Source organism: Hevea brasiliensis, chromosome 9 (assembly GCF_030052815.1).
Source record: "Hevea brasiliensis isolate MT/VB/25A 57/8 chromosome 9, ASM3005281v1, whole genome shotgun sequence".
NCBI lineage: Eukaryota > Viridiplantae > Streptophyta > Magnoliopsida > Malpighiales > Euphorbiaceae > Hevea > Hevea brasiliensis.
The window spans coordinates 17,333,106-17,349,899 of NC_079501.1; the positions used below are offsets into that span (position 1 = coordinate 17,333,106).

General features: G+C 31.3%; 3 protein-coding genes across 3 annotated transcripts; all 3 read right to left on the minus strand.

Moving 5' to 3' along the window:
• Nucleotides 1–13: 13 nt before the first annotated feature.
• On the minus strand, nucleotides 14–2,159 carry LOC110665031 (uncharacterized). Its single transcript, XM_021824988.2, has 3 exons — nucleotides 1,249–2,159; nucleotides 702–1,040; nucleotides 14–609 (listed from the first exon to the last, which is right to left on the minus strand). Exons 1-3 carry the CDS (start codon nucleotides 1,534–1,536, stop codon nucleotides 121–123), a joined length of 1,116 nt encoding a protein of 371 aa, XP_021680680.2. The 5' UTR covers nucleotides 1,537–2,159; the 3' UTR covers nucleotides 14–120.
• A 916-nt stretch (nucleotides 2,160–3,075) lies between these two features.
• Nucleotides 3,076–5,406, minus strand: LOC110665029 (probable polyol transporter 6). Its single transcript, XM_021824983.2, has 2 exons — nucleotides 4,802–5,406; nucleotides 3,076–4,668 (listed from the first exon to the last, which is right to left on the minus strand). The coding sequence occupies exons 1-2, from the start codon at nucleotides 4,914–4,916 to the stop codon at nucleotides 3,263–3,265; spliced, it is 1,521 nt and encodes a 506-aa protein (XP_021680675.2). The 5' UTR covers nucleotides 4,917–5,406; the 3' UTR covers nucleotides 3,076–3,262.
• A 6,179-nt stretch (nucleotides 5,407–11,585) lies between these two features.
• On the minus strand, nucleotides 11,586–12,831 carry LOC110665032 (transcription repressor OFP7-like). The gene has a single exon (XM_021824989.2). It carries the CDS (start codon nucleotides 12,823–12,825, stop codon nucleotides 11,629–11,631), a length of 1,197 nt encoding a protein of 398 aa, XP_021680681.2. The 5' UTR covers nucleotides 12,826–12,831; the 3' UTR covers nucleotides 11,586–11,628.
• Between the last annotated feature and the right edge of the window lie 3,963 nt (nucleotides 12,832–16,794).

The window sequence follows — 16,794 nt, forward strand, 5'->3', positions numbered from 1 at the left end:
AAGGAAAAAGAAAAAATGAAAGAAAATAGTGTTTGTCATTGTCCTCCAATTTTGCTAGTATTTACACAAAAAAATTTCTTCCTCCCATATCTCCTCCAAGAAAACCCACACATTAAGGTGCTATTTCTTTCCACATTCAATGCCAGCCGAAGGAGGAAGAAAATGCTCAGTTGTCAAACCCCAAACATTGAAATCTACATCTTCAATCTTCCATTTCTCTTCCATTTCCCTCTTGTGGTTTGCAGATTGTTCTCCATATCTAAAAACCTTGACACGAGTTTTACCACTATGTGCAATATTAACTCCATCAACGTACTTATAGTCTTGCATTACAGATTCTGTGCTTGTCTCCCAGAATACATCATCGTCGTCTTTGTTTCTCATTCTTAGCAGCCTTGAGTCTTCAAATTGAATCAGAAGTCCTGATCTTTGGCTAAAGTATCCCCATATTGTGTGGTGAATTATCTCATAGTTTGGTCCACTTTGTGCTTCGCGAATTGCTGGACTTGTCTCTAGCTTTAGTATAAAACAGTCTTCATTGTTTATTATTTTCTCTCCAATGCATGTTGCATCTATAAATAAGTTTGCTGTGGACCTAGGGTCCAAACCCTGTCATCATTTCACTTTACAATTACATTATGGTTTATTAATTACAATCTACTAAGGTCAAAATTAAAATTAAGCCATGATTTCAAAAATACCTGCAAAAATCTGCGTAAGGGTCTGGGAGGACCCTTATTAATGGGACTTTGTTGATTGGAAGAATGCCTCCAAGAAATCTTGCCATTGCTTCCACAAATGATCTTGCAACCTGAAACAACAAGCTCCAGGATCCATAAATCAGGATCTTTCTGCCAGAGGACGAACCCACCAGCTTCTTCAGTGCCTTTTTTATTGATGGATTTGTCACCTTGATGAAATTCTGATGCCCTAATTTTCACCTCCCCTGTTACACACATGCTGTGCACTGCGTTTAATGCTGCTGGTCCTCCTGTTGCTGCTAGGTATTGTTGCACAATATATTTGGCTGTTGAAGCTTGCTGGAAGAACAAAAGTAAAAATCTCTGTTAAATTCTCTTTTCTTATTTAAGATATATCATTAACTTTCATTTATTTCTTCAAAAAAAAAAAAAAAAGAAAACCTCAGAAACAGAATTCTCACATAGTCACATTTCATTTCCAGGACGAATCAAACAAACAAACAAGTGAAAAAGAGAATTAATTAAAGTTCATTATATATTTGCTTACAATGGAACAATCTTTGACAGGTCTGTGAACAGAATGGCCAACTTGAACCTGGAGAGGGATAAGAGGAGATCCAACCATGTAAAGAAGAAATCGAAGCTCGTTGATGCGTCCAGCAATGACTGGTTGTGACCACTTGTCAGATGTTTGAGCTTTCATCCATGTAAGCATATTTTGCCAACGCAAGTTCGCATTGCTGCCCATGCTTGTGAACATTTCTTCTGGAATTGGAACCTCAAGAACTGTCTCCAGCCCATCGTCATTGTCAATATTTGGGCAAAGTTTCCTCATCTAAATTATACAAACAGCTTTATCTCAAAAGGGTTTGTGAAATATTTGAAAAAAAAATTAAAAAAAATAAAGGTAGAAAGGTTAAAGTACGAATTAAAGAAGCTGGGTAGAGAGGGAAAGAGGAGGGTTCGAGGGAAAAGTCTAACTGCGTATCTTTCCTCAAAGCGTATACCAAATTACCTATGGATGGTATGGTTGGGAAGATTGAGAATGAGAGATTTCAGTAAAGGTTGTCCTTGCTTGTAGGCGTCTTGTGGGCATGATTTGATTGCTTTTGATTTTCTATTTTGGGGGAGTTACCCGTATTGTTGCAGCATTTATTGAGATGACCAATCCATATAGAGGCAAATTTTACATCCCATACATTCACTTATGGGTTATAATGATAAAATATTTCAATTTGTAATACGAAAATACTCAAATTTAAGTATACATGACTTTATGTGCGTTATTCAGCGTGGCGAGAATTCTCTCTTTTTCTCTTTTCTTTTCTCCACATTTTTATACTCTCTCTTCTCCATGCACAACTCCTCTCTTTCGTTTTCTCTTTAACTGCTCTTCTTTCATCTCAGAAATACATTCGCTCTTCTCATTTTCTCCTTTACCCTTTGTTTTTCTTACATCCACCCATCGCAACAACCTAAAGCTCATAGCTATCTACTCCATCACCGTCGAATTTGAAAAAGAAATGCAAGCCAAGAAAAATCCCATCATTATAGTGATCGAAAAGCCTCATGCTCTGTCCATTTTTGAAGGACACTCATAAACCAGTAAAGATACACTAATTTAGTCACACGAAGAGAAGAATTTAGTGAAGGAGGGACCACAAATCAGTCAAGGAACTTTCGAAATGGTCCAAAAGAATTTTATACGTAAATTACACTTTATTGCATTAAATTAGTGCTTTGGATAGTGATGTGTGACTGTATAAAGTCCAGTATAGTTAAAAAAAAATTAATTCTTTTAAAGAAACATACACTATATTGTATTGAATATTATTATATACAACATTAATTTAAAAAATTTGAGAATTTTCGTGTGTAATATTGTTTTTTATTTAGAGAATTTGAGAATTTGTATTTACAGCGTCTCTTGGTGACTTGGTCCCTTCCTATCAGCTTGTTGCTTCTCCAGTTAAGTAGGCATTTCAATGTTTCTTTTGCTGCCATTGGTTTTGGTTCTCTCTTGTGTAGTATTTTGCCATGTCATTGTTAGGTGATTGTCCAACTAGGCGTTTGGGGTTGTAGCTGTTTGAGTAAGATCGTTTAAAAGAGTTGTACTTTTTTCCTATTAGCGAAGCTCACAGGTTATAGAATTCCATTTAAGAGTCTCTCTCTCTCTCTCCCTCTCTCCATGACATGAGACAAAGAACAAGTAGAGAGATATTTTGAAATCTGCAATAAAATATAATTATTAATATAAGAGGTTGAAATAAACTTTATGCTATTAAAAAGTCTATTGCGATAGCCATCTTGACAATGACAATCACCACGTTAGACGATATAAGACTCCCAACTAGTTTATTGAAAAACAAAAAAGAAAAGAAAAATCAGGCATATTATTCATGGGAAACATTGTCATATGTTCAAGGATAATTCGTGCGATAAAAACACTTCCAAATTAATTAGGATAACAACATTTGGCAGTCACATTAATTCTTCAACAGTACTGAGTATATACACATATCTCGAACAAACCCATTTCCATAACCATATATGTATACACCCTACACGTTATTACTTCTGGCTCTGGGCTGAAGTTCCATTGTCTCATTTCTAGCCATAATACCATTGCTAAACAGCAACTCCAGCTCTTCCAAGGACCTTCCCTTTGTCTCTGGGAAAAGAAAATAGAAGAAAAACCAGGCAATCACAGAGACACCAGCAAACATGAAGAAGGCTCCACCTATAGTAATTGCTTTGTAAAGTGAAATGAAACTCATTGAGATTGTAGCATTCATAAGTCTGTTAACAGCTACACCAATACTATACCCTTGTGCCCTCAACTTCAAGGGGAATATCTCTGAACTGTATACCCATGTCACAGGCGCAAGGCCAATATTGAAGAAAGCCACGAATACATATGTAGCAATTATGCTCAGGCTTAGAGCCCATAACAGTTTCCTTCCAGTGTGGTACTCCACTATGGTCAAGCAAGATGCTAATACTGTTAAGGAAGCTACGATTCCTGCTGTGCTTGTAAGCAATAGGCGTCTCCTCCCAACTCTGTCAATTAAAAATGTAGCTATGAATACAAATATAAACTTTGTGAGCCCTACCCCAACTGTTGCAAGCAGGAGCTTTTCCTTGCCTGTGACACCAGCTTTCTTGAAGATTCTTGGGCTATATAGAACAACTGCTTCGATTCCAACTGCGTGCTCGAAGAAATGGATTCCTATCGCAGCGATTAGTATCCACCGGACTGCTGGTGTTGGCCTTAATAACAGTTCTTTCCATGCCCCTTCTCCATGAGTCTTCTTTGGAAGGTTGACAAAATCTTCATTGCAATTCTCATCTATTCCTACCGCAACTTTTATATCACGGAAACGGGCTTCTGCTTCTTCTTTGGAGTTGGATACTAGTAGCAAGATTTTCTTGGCTTCCCCTAAACGTCCTTGCATCACTAACCACCTTGGAGACTCTGGCATTTGTACGATGCCAAAGCCTAAGATAACCGAAGGTATAGCTGCAACTCCAAGCATCAACCTCCAGCCAAGTTTCAGAGTCAATTTCCCAAAAATAACGTTTGAAATATAGCCTAGTAAGATTCCAATACTTATACCAAGTTCAGGCAGGGAGGTCAAGAAACCTCTTGATGATGGTGATGAAACTTCTGCAGAGTAAACCGGAGCAATCATAAGAGCAAAGCCTACACCAATGCCCGCTATGCATCTTCCAGTCATCAGGATTCCATAATTTTGACCATATCCCATTAGAACTGAACCAAGCATGAAAATAATGCAAGCTACAATAATTGTGTATCGCCGGCCAATGTAATCAGAAGTTCTTCCGGCCAGAAGTGAACCCACTAAGGCACATATATTCAAGATTCCGGCAAGGACTTCCACTTGTGTATCATGGATTTTCAGGTCGTCTTTTATGAATATCATGGCTCCACTCATTACCCCAGTATCTATTTACAAAAAATTAAAAATAAAAAAAAATCAGACATTTTCAAAACCCAGAACTGCATTTTTATACACCAAAATCCAGATTAAAGATCTAGTTCTACATGAAATACTAAAAGAGATGCAAAAAGAACATACCATAACCAAAAATGATGGATATCATTGAAGCAACTATAGCACAAGCAGCTGCATACTTGTTAAATTTTGCTTGGATTTCTCCACCTGCACCATCTCCTCTTCCTCCTCCTTCCATTGACGCCTTTATAATTTTCTGTGCCTGTCAGATTAGCCTTTAGAGCTAGCTAGTTAAAGCTCTATAATCTATTCCATATATATATGTATATAGGATGACGTAACAGAAACGCAAAGCTCTCAACTATATCATACAATAATCTCGAAACTCTTACCTCTCTTTTGGCACTTCGACAAATTCTATTGTTCTTGAATCTTATAATTTCTAACAGTTTTCAAACGCACTAAACAATATGCTTAACCTTCCATGTATATATAGCAAATATTTGTCATATTCTATATAGGACACTCCACAAATTTCCTAAACAGTAACGATTTGTGCCTATCGCAATCCCAAAAATTACCAACTAGAAACTCTCCCTTGATCGGAAGTAGATAAAAGAAGACGTATGAGAACAGTCAGCCTACTCTATTTAGACAAGATCATATATATCCTCTGTTATATATCTTCACTTGCTATTGTTAATCATGAATAGCTTAATTAACTTTAAAACAATTTTGAAAAAATATTCAGAAGTATTGACCACTCACTACTGACAAGGCTAAAGATATTATTAAAAATATATATATTTTATATAAACAGTGAAAAATTAAAACTATGCATCGTATAAGCTGGAGCAAGATTTATGAGTTAATGGTGATATATAAAGTGTGAAATTAGAGTCAAATGAAGCAAGCAGCTGAAAAGGAAATTGCCTAACAAATAGGGCAATCAATGTATTTCCGTCTCCGTTGAAACTCTTATGGTCATTTGCCCTAGTGGGTTTGCCACTTGTAAATGAATCCAAATTAATTAGCATTTGGGTTTGCTTAATTTGGATAGAATTGCAAGTAACCCTACCTGCAAGTCAATGAAAGCATCCGCCTTATAATAAGCTGATGACTCGGTAATTTATTGCAATTTGTTTCCCTATAAATTAATTATATCCACTAGCCTTTTTTTATTATTATTTTTGTATTAAAAATTATTTCCTCCTGTTATTATCAATATCCGAGTTAGACCAAGAAAATTGGGTGACCATGTGTGGAAATGGAAATGGTTTCAAGATTAGAAAAAAAAATTAAGTAAAACTCCAAGTAAGTGCAATTGCTATGGCAAATTAAGTGGGGATTAGTTTTCTTAATATAGTCAACTTAAAATCATGTTATTGTGTAAGTAGTGTACGGATCAAATGCCTTCTTCATAATTTCTTACGAGGTCAGAAATTCGTGTTTAACATTTTCTCATTTTAGAAAATAAAAAATAAATTATATATATATATATATATATATATATATCAAGATTTATGTATTTATTTATTAAATGTTTGAATTTTAGAACTAGAAAATAAAAAAAATTGTTTTTTTTGTGAATTGTTTTTTTTTTATGCAAATATTGTTTATGCCTATATTTTAGATAAATATCATATATGATTATTTAATTTTACGAGTTTTTTAATAAATATTATTAAATTTTAATTTTTTTTATAAAATTTATTAAATTTTCATTTTAATTTCATAAATGACTATAATGAAAAATTAAAGATTATCATGTTAACTTAATGATATGTCAATTATTATATAAATAAAATCATCTTATTTTAATAGTTTGTTTAAAAAAAAAAAATAGGATGCATACCCATCTAGCTACCTCCTCCATCGTTAAATCCTTTCTTTTTTTTCATTTCTTCTTTATCGGTAATTACTTATTAAATAATTTTATTTAAAAAATAATTGACAAGTTAACTAATTGTTCTAAAAATATTTAATTTTTAGTCATATTAATTTTATAAAATCAAATTGATGTTTAGTAAATTTTATAAAAGAAATTAAAATTTAATAATTTTTATTAAAATATTCATAAAATTAAATAAATGTGTATGATAATTACTCTTATATTTTATATAAATTTTTATTTTAAACTCAAACATGATATTTGTCAGATTTAATTATCTTTGTATGCATAAAGTGTTGCCATAATTAAAAAATAATAATTTTTTTTAATAGATATTTTAAAATTATACAATTGAAAAAATTTTTTTGCAATAAAATAAAGTATGCATGCATCATATGCATGTAAAAAATTGCGTCATAAATAAACAAATAAGAAAACATTGAATAAAAGAAAAAGGAAACAACAAATTAAATGAGCAATATCTTTTAGGGATTTCTTCAATTAATGGCTATTTTATATATATATATATATATATATCCAAATGGTGGGGTATACAAATTTAGGATAAGCAATGCATTGAAGAAGAGAAATAAGAAAATTTAGTGGCGGAGGCTGTAACAACGGTCTCTCCCTCTTTCCTCCAATATTGAAATGTTGACCTAATTAAAAAGGGCGACGCAAAAAGGAAAGATGAAAACAGGAGAGCGATTGCTGTAGCACCTCTTCCCCATTAGCCTTGCTGAGGTGCAATCACCAATTCTCGTGGTTACAGATAAAAGGGTGTTCACGATTGTTGGATTTCTAATCCTATATAAGTAAATTAAATTAAATTTATTTTAATTAAAATTAAATTAAAACTGGATTAAATCTGGTTTTATATTTGTATTTTTTTTATAGAAATTTTAAATATATTATATAATTTTAATATAATTATATATATTTATAAGTATGGATTATATACAACTTAATTTTAATATAATACGTATATATATAATGTGTTTTTTAATTTTTAATTATATATATGCTTTATTGTTAAAATTGTATAATTAAAGGTAATTATAATATATACACGGTGTATATTAATGATTAATTTTAAAAATAACTAACTAATAATTCATTTTAGAAATTAAAAAATTAAATAAAATTAAAATATTCAAAAATTTAATTAAAATTATATTAAAAATTCAATTCAATTTTTATATCCTCCTTTTTGCCTTATAAAAAAAACACTATACGCACACAGTCTTAGAAATTCCAAAAGCCAAAAGTCCACACTTAGACATGTACACCTAAGGCTTTTCGTGGGCACATCTAAGGTAGGCACTAACAGCACTGGAAATCGAAAATATTAAAATATAAAAATTAAAAAATATATATAAAACTTAAAAGGGCTAAAATATTTTATAATATAATTATAAAAATTAAAAAAAATGTAATTGAATTTTAAATATAATTTAATTTAAAAATGTAAGAGGCTAAAAAAAAAATAACAAATTTCATAAGTTAATAATAAAAAAGTTTAATCATTAATAAGTTTTTAATAATATTGAACTTACTAATTTTGAAATAATAAAAATTAAAATTAAAAAAATGGAAAGATTGACATCTGTATATTCAAGGCTGCATATAGATGGAAAGAAAGACAATATTTAAATAAAAATAATGAAAATATAATATTTTAAAGAAATAGTTAATATCCAAATTGTCTAAAAACATATGCACACAACAAAAATTCAATTTGGCTACAAGCTCAAAATTCCAAAACAAGTTGCAATTCCATCTTTGTTTTCCCTTTATAGCCCATAATTTCAAATTTTTAATAGATGTAAATAAATTATTTTTATTCTAAATATTTATTTTATTATAAAATATTATTATTTAAAATCTAAAATTTCAATTAAAGTTTTTAAATTATTTTTTAGAAAAGAATTTACATAAAAATATTCATTTTAATAATTATTTTAAATATTAAAAAATAATTATTTATAATGTATATTAAACTACTAATTATAATTATAATTATAATTATGTAGTATTAGTATATAAGGTTGAAATTTTTTATATTTCATTCAATTTTGAAGCAAAAGTGAAAAAATGTGAACCAAGTGTTTGCCTTATTGTCTGAACAAGAGATACACAATCCCTGATTTATGAGACGAGTGGCTTGGAAACATCTGGACAGAGAGAAATTAATTAGTTTCTGACAAATTGATCCTTAATCTCCTATAGGGTTTTAAAAAGGCTTAAAATGCAATTGAGATGTAGCAAATATCCCTTCCACAACAATAGTATCTGCCTGTTCAGTCTCCTCATATATCTCGGATGGTTCCACCTGTTGGCAGAGCTTGGAGTTTAATGTGGATGCTTCATTTATGGCAAAACAAAAGTCTTGCTTTTGTTGTCAGAAATCACGAGGGCCTCATGGTGGAGGGCAAACTGTTAATTTGTGCTCTCGTCGCTTCTCGTTGAACCGCAAATCCCACGTAATTTGATCAAGATTAGATTAATATTGAGCTTATTAATTAAGTAAAATTTGAAGTTGGGGCATGGCTTTTAAGAACGGAATAAGTTGTCGATATGTGTTTTGGATCCTCAACGGAGCAATTAAAGCGAAAGCATGGAAGCATGGGATTGGGACAGGGGGAGAGAGAGTCGGAGTCTGAGTGGATAAGATTAGATATGCTGGATCAAACAGTGATATAGCAAAGCATGCATGCCATTGCCAGGGATCCTCATATCATATATATAAATTAACTGACAAAAGCTGTCAAATTCTGGGGAACAAGTAAGTACGCTTCTTTATGAATTTACCCAGTTTCAGTTTCAGTTTCTTAAGCTAGGCAAAGAATCTCTGATACCGTGTGTGCTCTTCTCTTACTGAATTATCACTACTTGCAGTTTATTTTGCTTTCTTTATTCTTTCGTCTTTTTTTGAATTTCGAGAAGAGCATTTTGGCATTTACGATAACCGAGCCACTCTCTTTCTCCTCCTCCTATTCCTCCGTTTTAGCCATCATCAGCAACTCTCACTTGCGCTGCTGTTCCTGCCTGTGCCACCGCCCTTGTCTGATGTTGCTTATGAGCTTGAACTAGAGCGTGATAGATTTGCACATTAAACAAGAGCGGAGCCAACTGCAACTGCCCACCTAGTGACGACCACTGTTTTTTTTTTTTTTTTAACGACCACTGATTATATATATATATATATATATATATATATATATATATATATATATATATATATATATATATATATATATATATATATATAGAATTTAAAATTTTTACACACTTAAATAAGAATATTCTTGATATAATATAAATCACCCTACCTCTTGAATTGATGACACATTCCTGAGAGGTGGTACTCCACTACATATAGTTCAGGTATCACATGATAGTATAATGCACGAATAGCATGAATGCATAACACTCAAGCACACTAATAAGTAAGCTTGCTGGAAGGGAGGATGAACCTGCCATGACCAGCCGGAAGACCTGTTAATTTTACTGGTGTTCCTATCAGTAACTGAGTACGGTATGCCGATAATGACTACTTAGAGGGGTCACGTATCCATAAGGGTGATTTCCTACTACCTTACGAGTCATTTAATTTAATAAAATTATATATCAGAGTAACAAATATTTTGAGTGTTGAATTTGACCGCTCATAAAATAAGATAGTCGGATAACTTGATCTCTAAGCTAATTTCACACTATTAATGTGTTGAGAGTCTATTACACGACTAATACTCAAACCTATATTTGTTAGATTTACATAATAACTACCAATTTAAAAATGTGTTATAATTACCCTAGAGGAGACATACCTTAACTATTGATAGAGTTATAGAAGAATAGTACAAACCCACTTGGCATAGACATTTACATGATAAACTATATTATTGTTACCATAGAGGTATATAAAAGCATTTATTACACCATCTAAAACATTCCTTGACCTTTAATTTTTTACTCTCTACACCTTGACTTCCTTCTCTAGCTTTCCTTTATTTAAACTTTGCTACCTTGTACTATAATTTTTTCATTGGAGTGTTAAGGGGAAAACACCCTTTGTGCTCTAACTCTTTGTTATCTTATAGAAGAAGTCATAGATTAATACTAAGCTCATACGAGTGTCCAGAAAGAGTTATAGAAGCATCATGAATACTTTGTATTTCACATGTATCCTCTCAACTACTACCTTGATATCTTGCTCATGTGTCTTTCATCTCAAATATTACCGCATACGAATAATATTTAATTGTTTTTTTAAATTTTTACACACTTAAATTATTTTTTATTTTTTAAGTGAAGAGATAACTTTTTCTTCATGAGCCGTTTAACTAATTCGATTGGTGGGTTGGTCTAATTTTAATAATTATTTGGTGTTAAAATTTAAACGGCACATATATTTGCTCTCTTATTATATGTCAAAGGATTGTAAAGTTAAGTAAAGAGCTAATATTTTTTTTCATGATTATTTCACAGTGTTGAAGGGAAAAAAAATTATATTTTTAAAAGAAAAATTAATAAAATAAAAATAGAAAAAAAATTCCTCGGACAAAAGACAGGAGCATCAAGCATTAATGATGGAGATGAAGGAATGTTGCTAGAAAGAAGAAAATGATGATAATTGAGAAGCAAAAGGAACATTAGGACCATATTGGATGAGTAATTTTCCATGTGCAATAGAATAATCATCCGTCCAAAGCGGAGAGGATGACTACTCTGCACCTCCATTTCTCAACATCTTTTCTTGCCTTTTTCATCTTCTAGTATTTTTTCTATGTGTGCTCCTTCTTGCCAATCACCTTGTCCAGGAAAGTGCCTACTTCTTCACTAGCTACGTACATAACTCCATCATCTTGCTGCATGGTCATTCCACAATTGCCAATTCCCTCAAACAAAACCTTAAAAATTCCTTGGTGATTTGTTTTTGGATTATTTTTTATCGTAATTAAGTCGAGTCGAGTAAATATTATGTATTTTACTTGGAACTCAACAAGACTAGAAAATTGCAAGATTCGAAATTTGATTATTAACTAATTTAACTAATTTAAATAGCTCTTGAAACTCCATAGGTAATGGAACTTTTACAGAACAAATCCTCCCAAATCTCAGAGAAAGCCTCAACAATAACCCCATGATAATGCCTAGAATTCAAAGACAAGAAACACTGCAAAAGTTGCTCCAAATCAGTCACTTCAAACATTTGCTTCTCCAATATCATCTCCATCATCGATCTCTTGAAGTCCTCGTACGGGTCCTCCGATTTCTTCACCACTGCGAAGCTCTCCCTCACCTTTCCCTCCACCGTGCACGGTATCAGCCACTGAAACCTCGACAATCTGGCCGGAGATGACTGTGACTCGTCACAACTCTTTCTCGCTTTCCTTTTAACGTATCTTTTTGCCTTCTTAACCTTTTTCCTGCGATGACTGATCCTGTTAAGGGGTGATTCACGTATGGTTTCCAAATGGGCACGGAACTCCGGCGAAGAATAATCAGTAGAGAAGCTTCTGGTTGATGATACTAACGTTTCCGTTTCCTCATTGTCTATATCAATTTCTTCTTCATCATCATCTAAACCTTCACTGCTGAAAAGTCCGCTATCAGCTGAGGAACTGCTGATGCGGATTCTTGGTGTTGTTTTCTTCTTCTTTTTAATCCGTCGTCTTTTCCGCTCCGTGTTGGGCGGAGGAGGTGGAGGAAGAAAAATGTTATCGTTTTCAAAGTCACAGGAAACCAAAGAGTTAGAAATTTTCCGACGAGGAGTTTCGTCGTACATTTTGGCCACAACGTGCCATTTCTCTTCTCTTTCCCATTGGAACTCAGGCGGAGGAGGAGGAGGAGGTGGTGGTGGTGATTTGGTGCGTTCGGTCTCAGAGAGGTAATGTGTAGTAGTGGATCGTGATCTGAAGCCACTGGTGATTGAAGCGAAGGCTGAGGACATATGACGCTTGATAGAGGAAGAGTGTTGGGGCTTGGATGGAGGTGGGAGATGGAGTTTGACCGGAGAAAGTCCGAGAAATGAAGGGACAGGATTGGCGGGGAAAGTGGACGGGTCTTTGGAGCGGCAAGAATTGAAGGATGTGATTACTCTCGACAATTTAAGCTTGAAACGTTTCGCCATTTTTGCAGAGCTGGTCTCTGTCCGCAATTGCTCTATGGCTTTATGCAGCGTCAAAGCATAGCATAAACTGTTCGAGAAAAGCTGGACAAATTTATGCATAGCATGTGATCTATTTAACATGGTCGTTGGATCCGTTGAAATTATATATATATATATATAACCCACAATATAGAATAATTTTTCTTTTTTTTTTAATAAAATAAAAAGCAGATGGATTATTTGTATCAAATTCTCAAATATAATATAATTGATTTTTCAGGTCCTGAAAATTTATGATCGAAGAATATGATATCCAGTACTGAGCCAGGCCACAGCTGCATCCAGCGTACGTAGGCTCAACAGACACTAGAAGCAGTGAAGCCTGACAAACGCACGTGGAGCCTTATTGTTCATGTTTAGTAAAAAATCCAATGGGTAGATCAAATACTCAAAAAAAAAAAAATACAATTAAAATCTACGTACTTGCATTCCATTAGGTGGCCAAAGCCAAGACAAAGTTTAGCATCTCACAGTTGGATTACGCGTTTTGCTTTCATTTCACCACCTAAAAAGCAATTTCCTTTTTTTTACCCCAAAGAAAAAAAAGTATTTTTCATTGTTTTTCAATTGAAAAGCTTAAAGATTTAATAAGCAAATCTTTAAAATTTCAAGATCTTCGAATTTGCTGTTGTAGTTGTGAAATATTTTCTTGGTAAGAGAGGGAATAACAACATAAAAAGGAGAGAAAGAAATAGCCTGTATATCTTGAATTACATTTAATTGTAATACTATATATTATTATCTATTCTCAGATCAGATCAGACCAGACCTTATGAACTGTAAAACAAAAGCAGCTCTTGTCATCTCCATTTTCGACCATTATTTAATAGTATCGATTGCAGGCAGCATGCAGGGAAAAAGGAGCCGAGCTTTTATATAAAGTGTAAGTATATATTGGGACAATATCTTTTGAGAAGAGGAAGAGAGAAAAAAAGGTGGATTCGAAGAAGCTGTGTGGTGGGGATCCGAGGCAGCAAAATGATCATTTGCATGAAAGAAGAGCTTTTTATTTTCTTGCTCTTTTTACGGGCGCAATGGTGATTGGCCTTTGCCTTTAATATGGTGCCTGCTACGAGTCCCTAGCTTTGAGTCAGATTTTTCTTACCCCTCAAAGCGTGGGTTTTGAGCTTTTTCATTTTTTTAAAATTTCCGAACGTTAATCAACATTGCCGATGGCCTAAGTGGGTTGGAGCTCTATATATGACATCTCTTTCCTCTTTTTATTTTTTATTTTTTTAAATTTTTTTTTTATCATGTTTAAGTTTGGCCACAAATTGATTTATTGATATTCGAATTAAAATTAAAATTAATTAATAATTTTAAATTTAAATTAAAAAATAAAATAGAGATCAATCTCAATTCATTCTTTCTTTGAACCCTATATAAAAATCGAAAATTTTCAAATTTTTTCCCATAATTTATATTTTTATATGCATAAATTTATAATAAATGATATTTAAGCCCCAAAATGTTTTCAAGAAAATTACTTTGACCAATTTATTTAAGGAATAGTATTTTTGATATATTATAATTACAACTTAATTGAGTGAATTAACATAAAATAAAAGAAAATTAGCACAAAATAAAAGAAACTAACATAATTTACATAATTTTAAAATCAAAATAATTAGCATAAATAAAGGAAAAATAAAATATTTAAAATTATTAAATAAAGGAAATTAATTTAAGTAATAAAAAAATTAAACTAATTAAAATAAAAGAAGGAAATTAACACGACTAACATAATTAAAAAATTAATATAACTGAAAAATGATTATTCATAATTAAATCAAAAAATTTCATTGATATCATTTTTAAATTAAATATATAAAAAAGTATATTTTTTAATGAAAATCTAAATTAGAGGTAGCATTTGGTATCAGTTTGCTATTTGATACACTGTAAAATAATCAAATATAATATATACCTTTTTATTTATTTAAGTATATATCTTTTAAGAAATATTTTTTAGAATATATCAAGAAATATACTCCTATCACTCTTCCTTTTAAATATATAGGGTCAAATAATAATGGAAAATATATATTTTATCTCTCTCCAAACATTATCTTTCTTTCCTTCCTTTCAGAAAAACCTCTCATCTCTTCCCTTCCTACCATATCTCTACTGTACTATTGCTCCCTCTAACTTGATCGTTGTCGGACTCTCTGACCCTTTTTTCTTTACGTAAACTTCCTTTAGAGCGAGCATTCGGTTAATCAAGCCGAACAAACTGAATTTTTAATTAACTGAATTATTAATTGACTTTAAAACTATTAATTGAATCAAATTGAAATAGAGAGAAAACTGAAATTAATCAAAATAAAAAATATTCAGTTGGTTATCAGTTATAACTGAATTAGCCGAAAAAAAAGTTATGTTAGTAATTATTTAATAAATTATTAATAAAAATATATTTATCTTATTTTTTTATTTATAAAAATAATAAATATGATTTAATATTAATAATATAGTAATTATAAGTAAAATATTATTATAAAATCATAAAAATAACAAATATGATTTAATATGAATAATATAATAATTATAAGTTAAATATTATTATAAAATCATAAAAATAATAAATATGATTTAATATTAATAATATAATAATTATAAGTTAAATATTATTATAAAATCATAAAAATAATAATTATTAATAATATAAAATTAATATATTAATTAATTTAAATTCGATTATTTTGATTACTAAATCAAAGGAAACTCAACCGATGATGACTGAAAATAAAAAATTTTTATTATTACTAACTGAAAACTAAATCGAATTGAATTTATTATTATTGAAATAACAAAATTTTATTAATTTGGTTTGGTTAATAGTTATAACCGAATAATGCGACTAACTTATAACTAAAAAAAAAGAAAGAACATATCAATGAAACAACAGTTTCAAATTTCATCAATATCCATACGAAAATAGCAAAATTTAACATTTTTATTTTTCAAATCGAAGAATTATTGTGGACAATCTTATTATCTTATATTTATTTATTTAAAATAATTTATAATCTTAAAAAAATTTAGCATTTTAAGCTTTTTATTTAGATGGAATTTAATTCAATTGAATTCTTTTACCTTTCGACTTTCCAAACACATTTTTATAAAAAATCTCAAAAATTCAAAATTTTTTTTAACATAAATTATATTTATTTTTTTTTATAAATAAATATAAAAATAAAATGGATATATTTATTTTATTTTTTAAATTATTTAAGTAATTAAATTAAATTCGAAAATTTATTCATTTAAATTATTTTTTATACAATTAGTTTTGATTTGGATTCCAAATCCAAAACCTCATTTAAATTATTTTAATAAAATTAAATTCTAATACAAAAATTGATCAAAACGTCCACTTCCACATCTTATGCCGATGGCCTAAGTGGGATGAAAGGAGAAGAAAATTGGCGTGAGTTGGGCTTTATATAGGGAAAAAAAAGTTGATATGGCAAGCCCAACCCGCCTCAAAACAGCACTGTTTTAAATACCTGAATCTCAGCAGCCGGACAGGGACCGTCGCAGTTGACGTACAATTTTGTTAGAATCGTGCTTCCTTCCTTCAAAAACCAACAATTTTAGATTTCCTCATCTTAAATCTTACTCTGAAAATTCTCTCTCTACGCTACTCCTCCCTTATACCACTAGCTTTCGTGAGCTAAGAAGATCTTTCTTCTCCTTTTACAGTCTGATTATGGCGAATGTTGTTGTCGAGACCACTTATGATTTTGTTGCCAAGCCTTGATAATAGACTTTGCAATTGATGTTTAAAATTTCAAATTGGAATCAATTGGCACACCTCCACTAAAATAACCTAAGCCATTTTGATTTGTTAGTTCCACACTTATAAGACTCTGCCCCCAACATTCCAACAATTGCAAAACTATACCAGTTGCCTACAGTGTACATTGGGAAATGGGCCACTGCAACAAATGAAGAAGTAGAGGAATACCTAGCAAAAGGGAATTCCCTGCACATATCGATTTCGTATGCCAGAGGAGAGGAGTTTGAAAATTTATTAACTTATTCAGA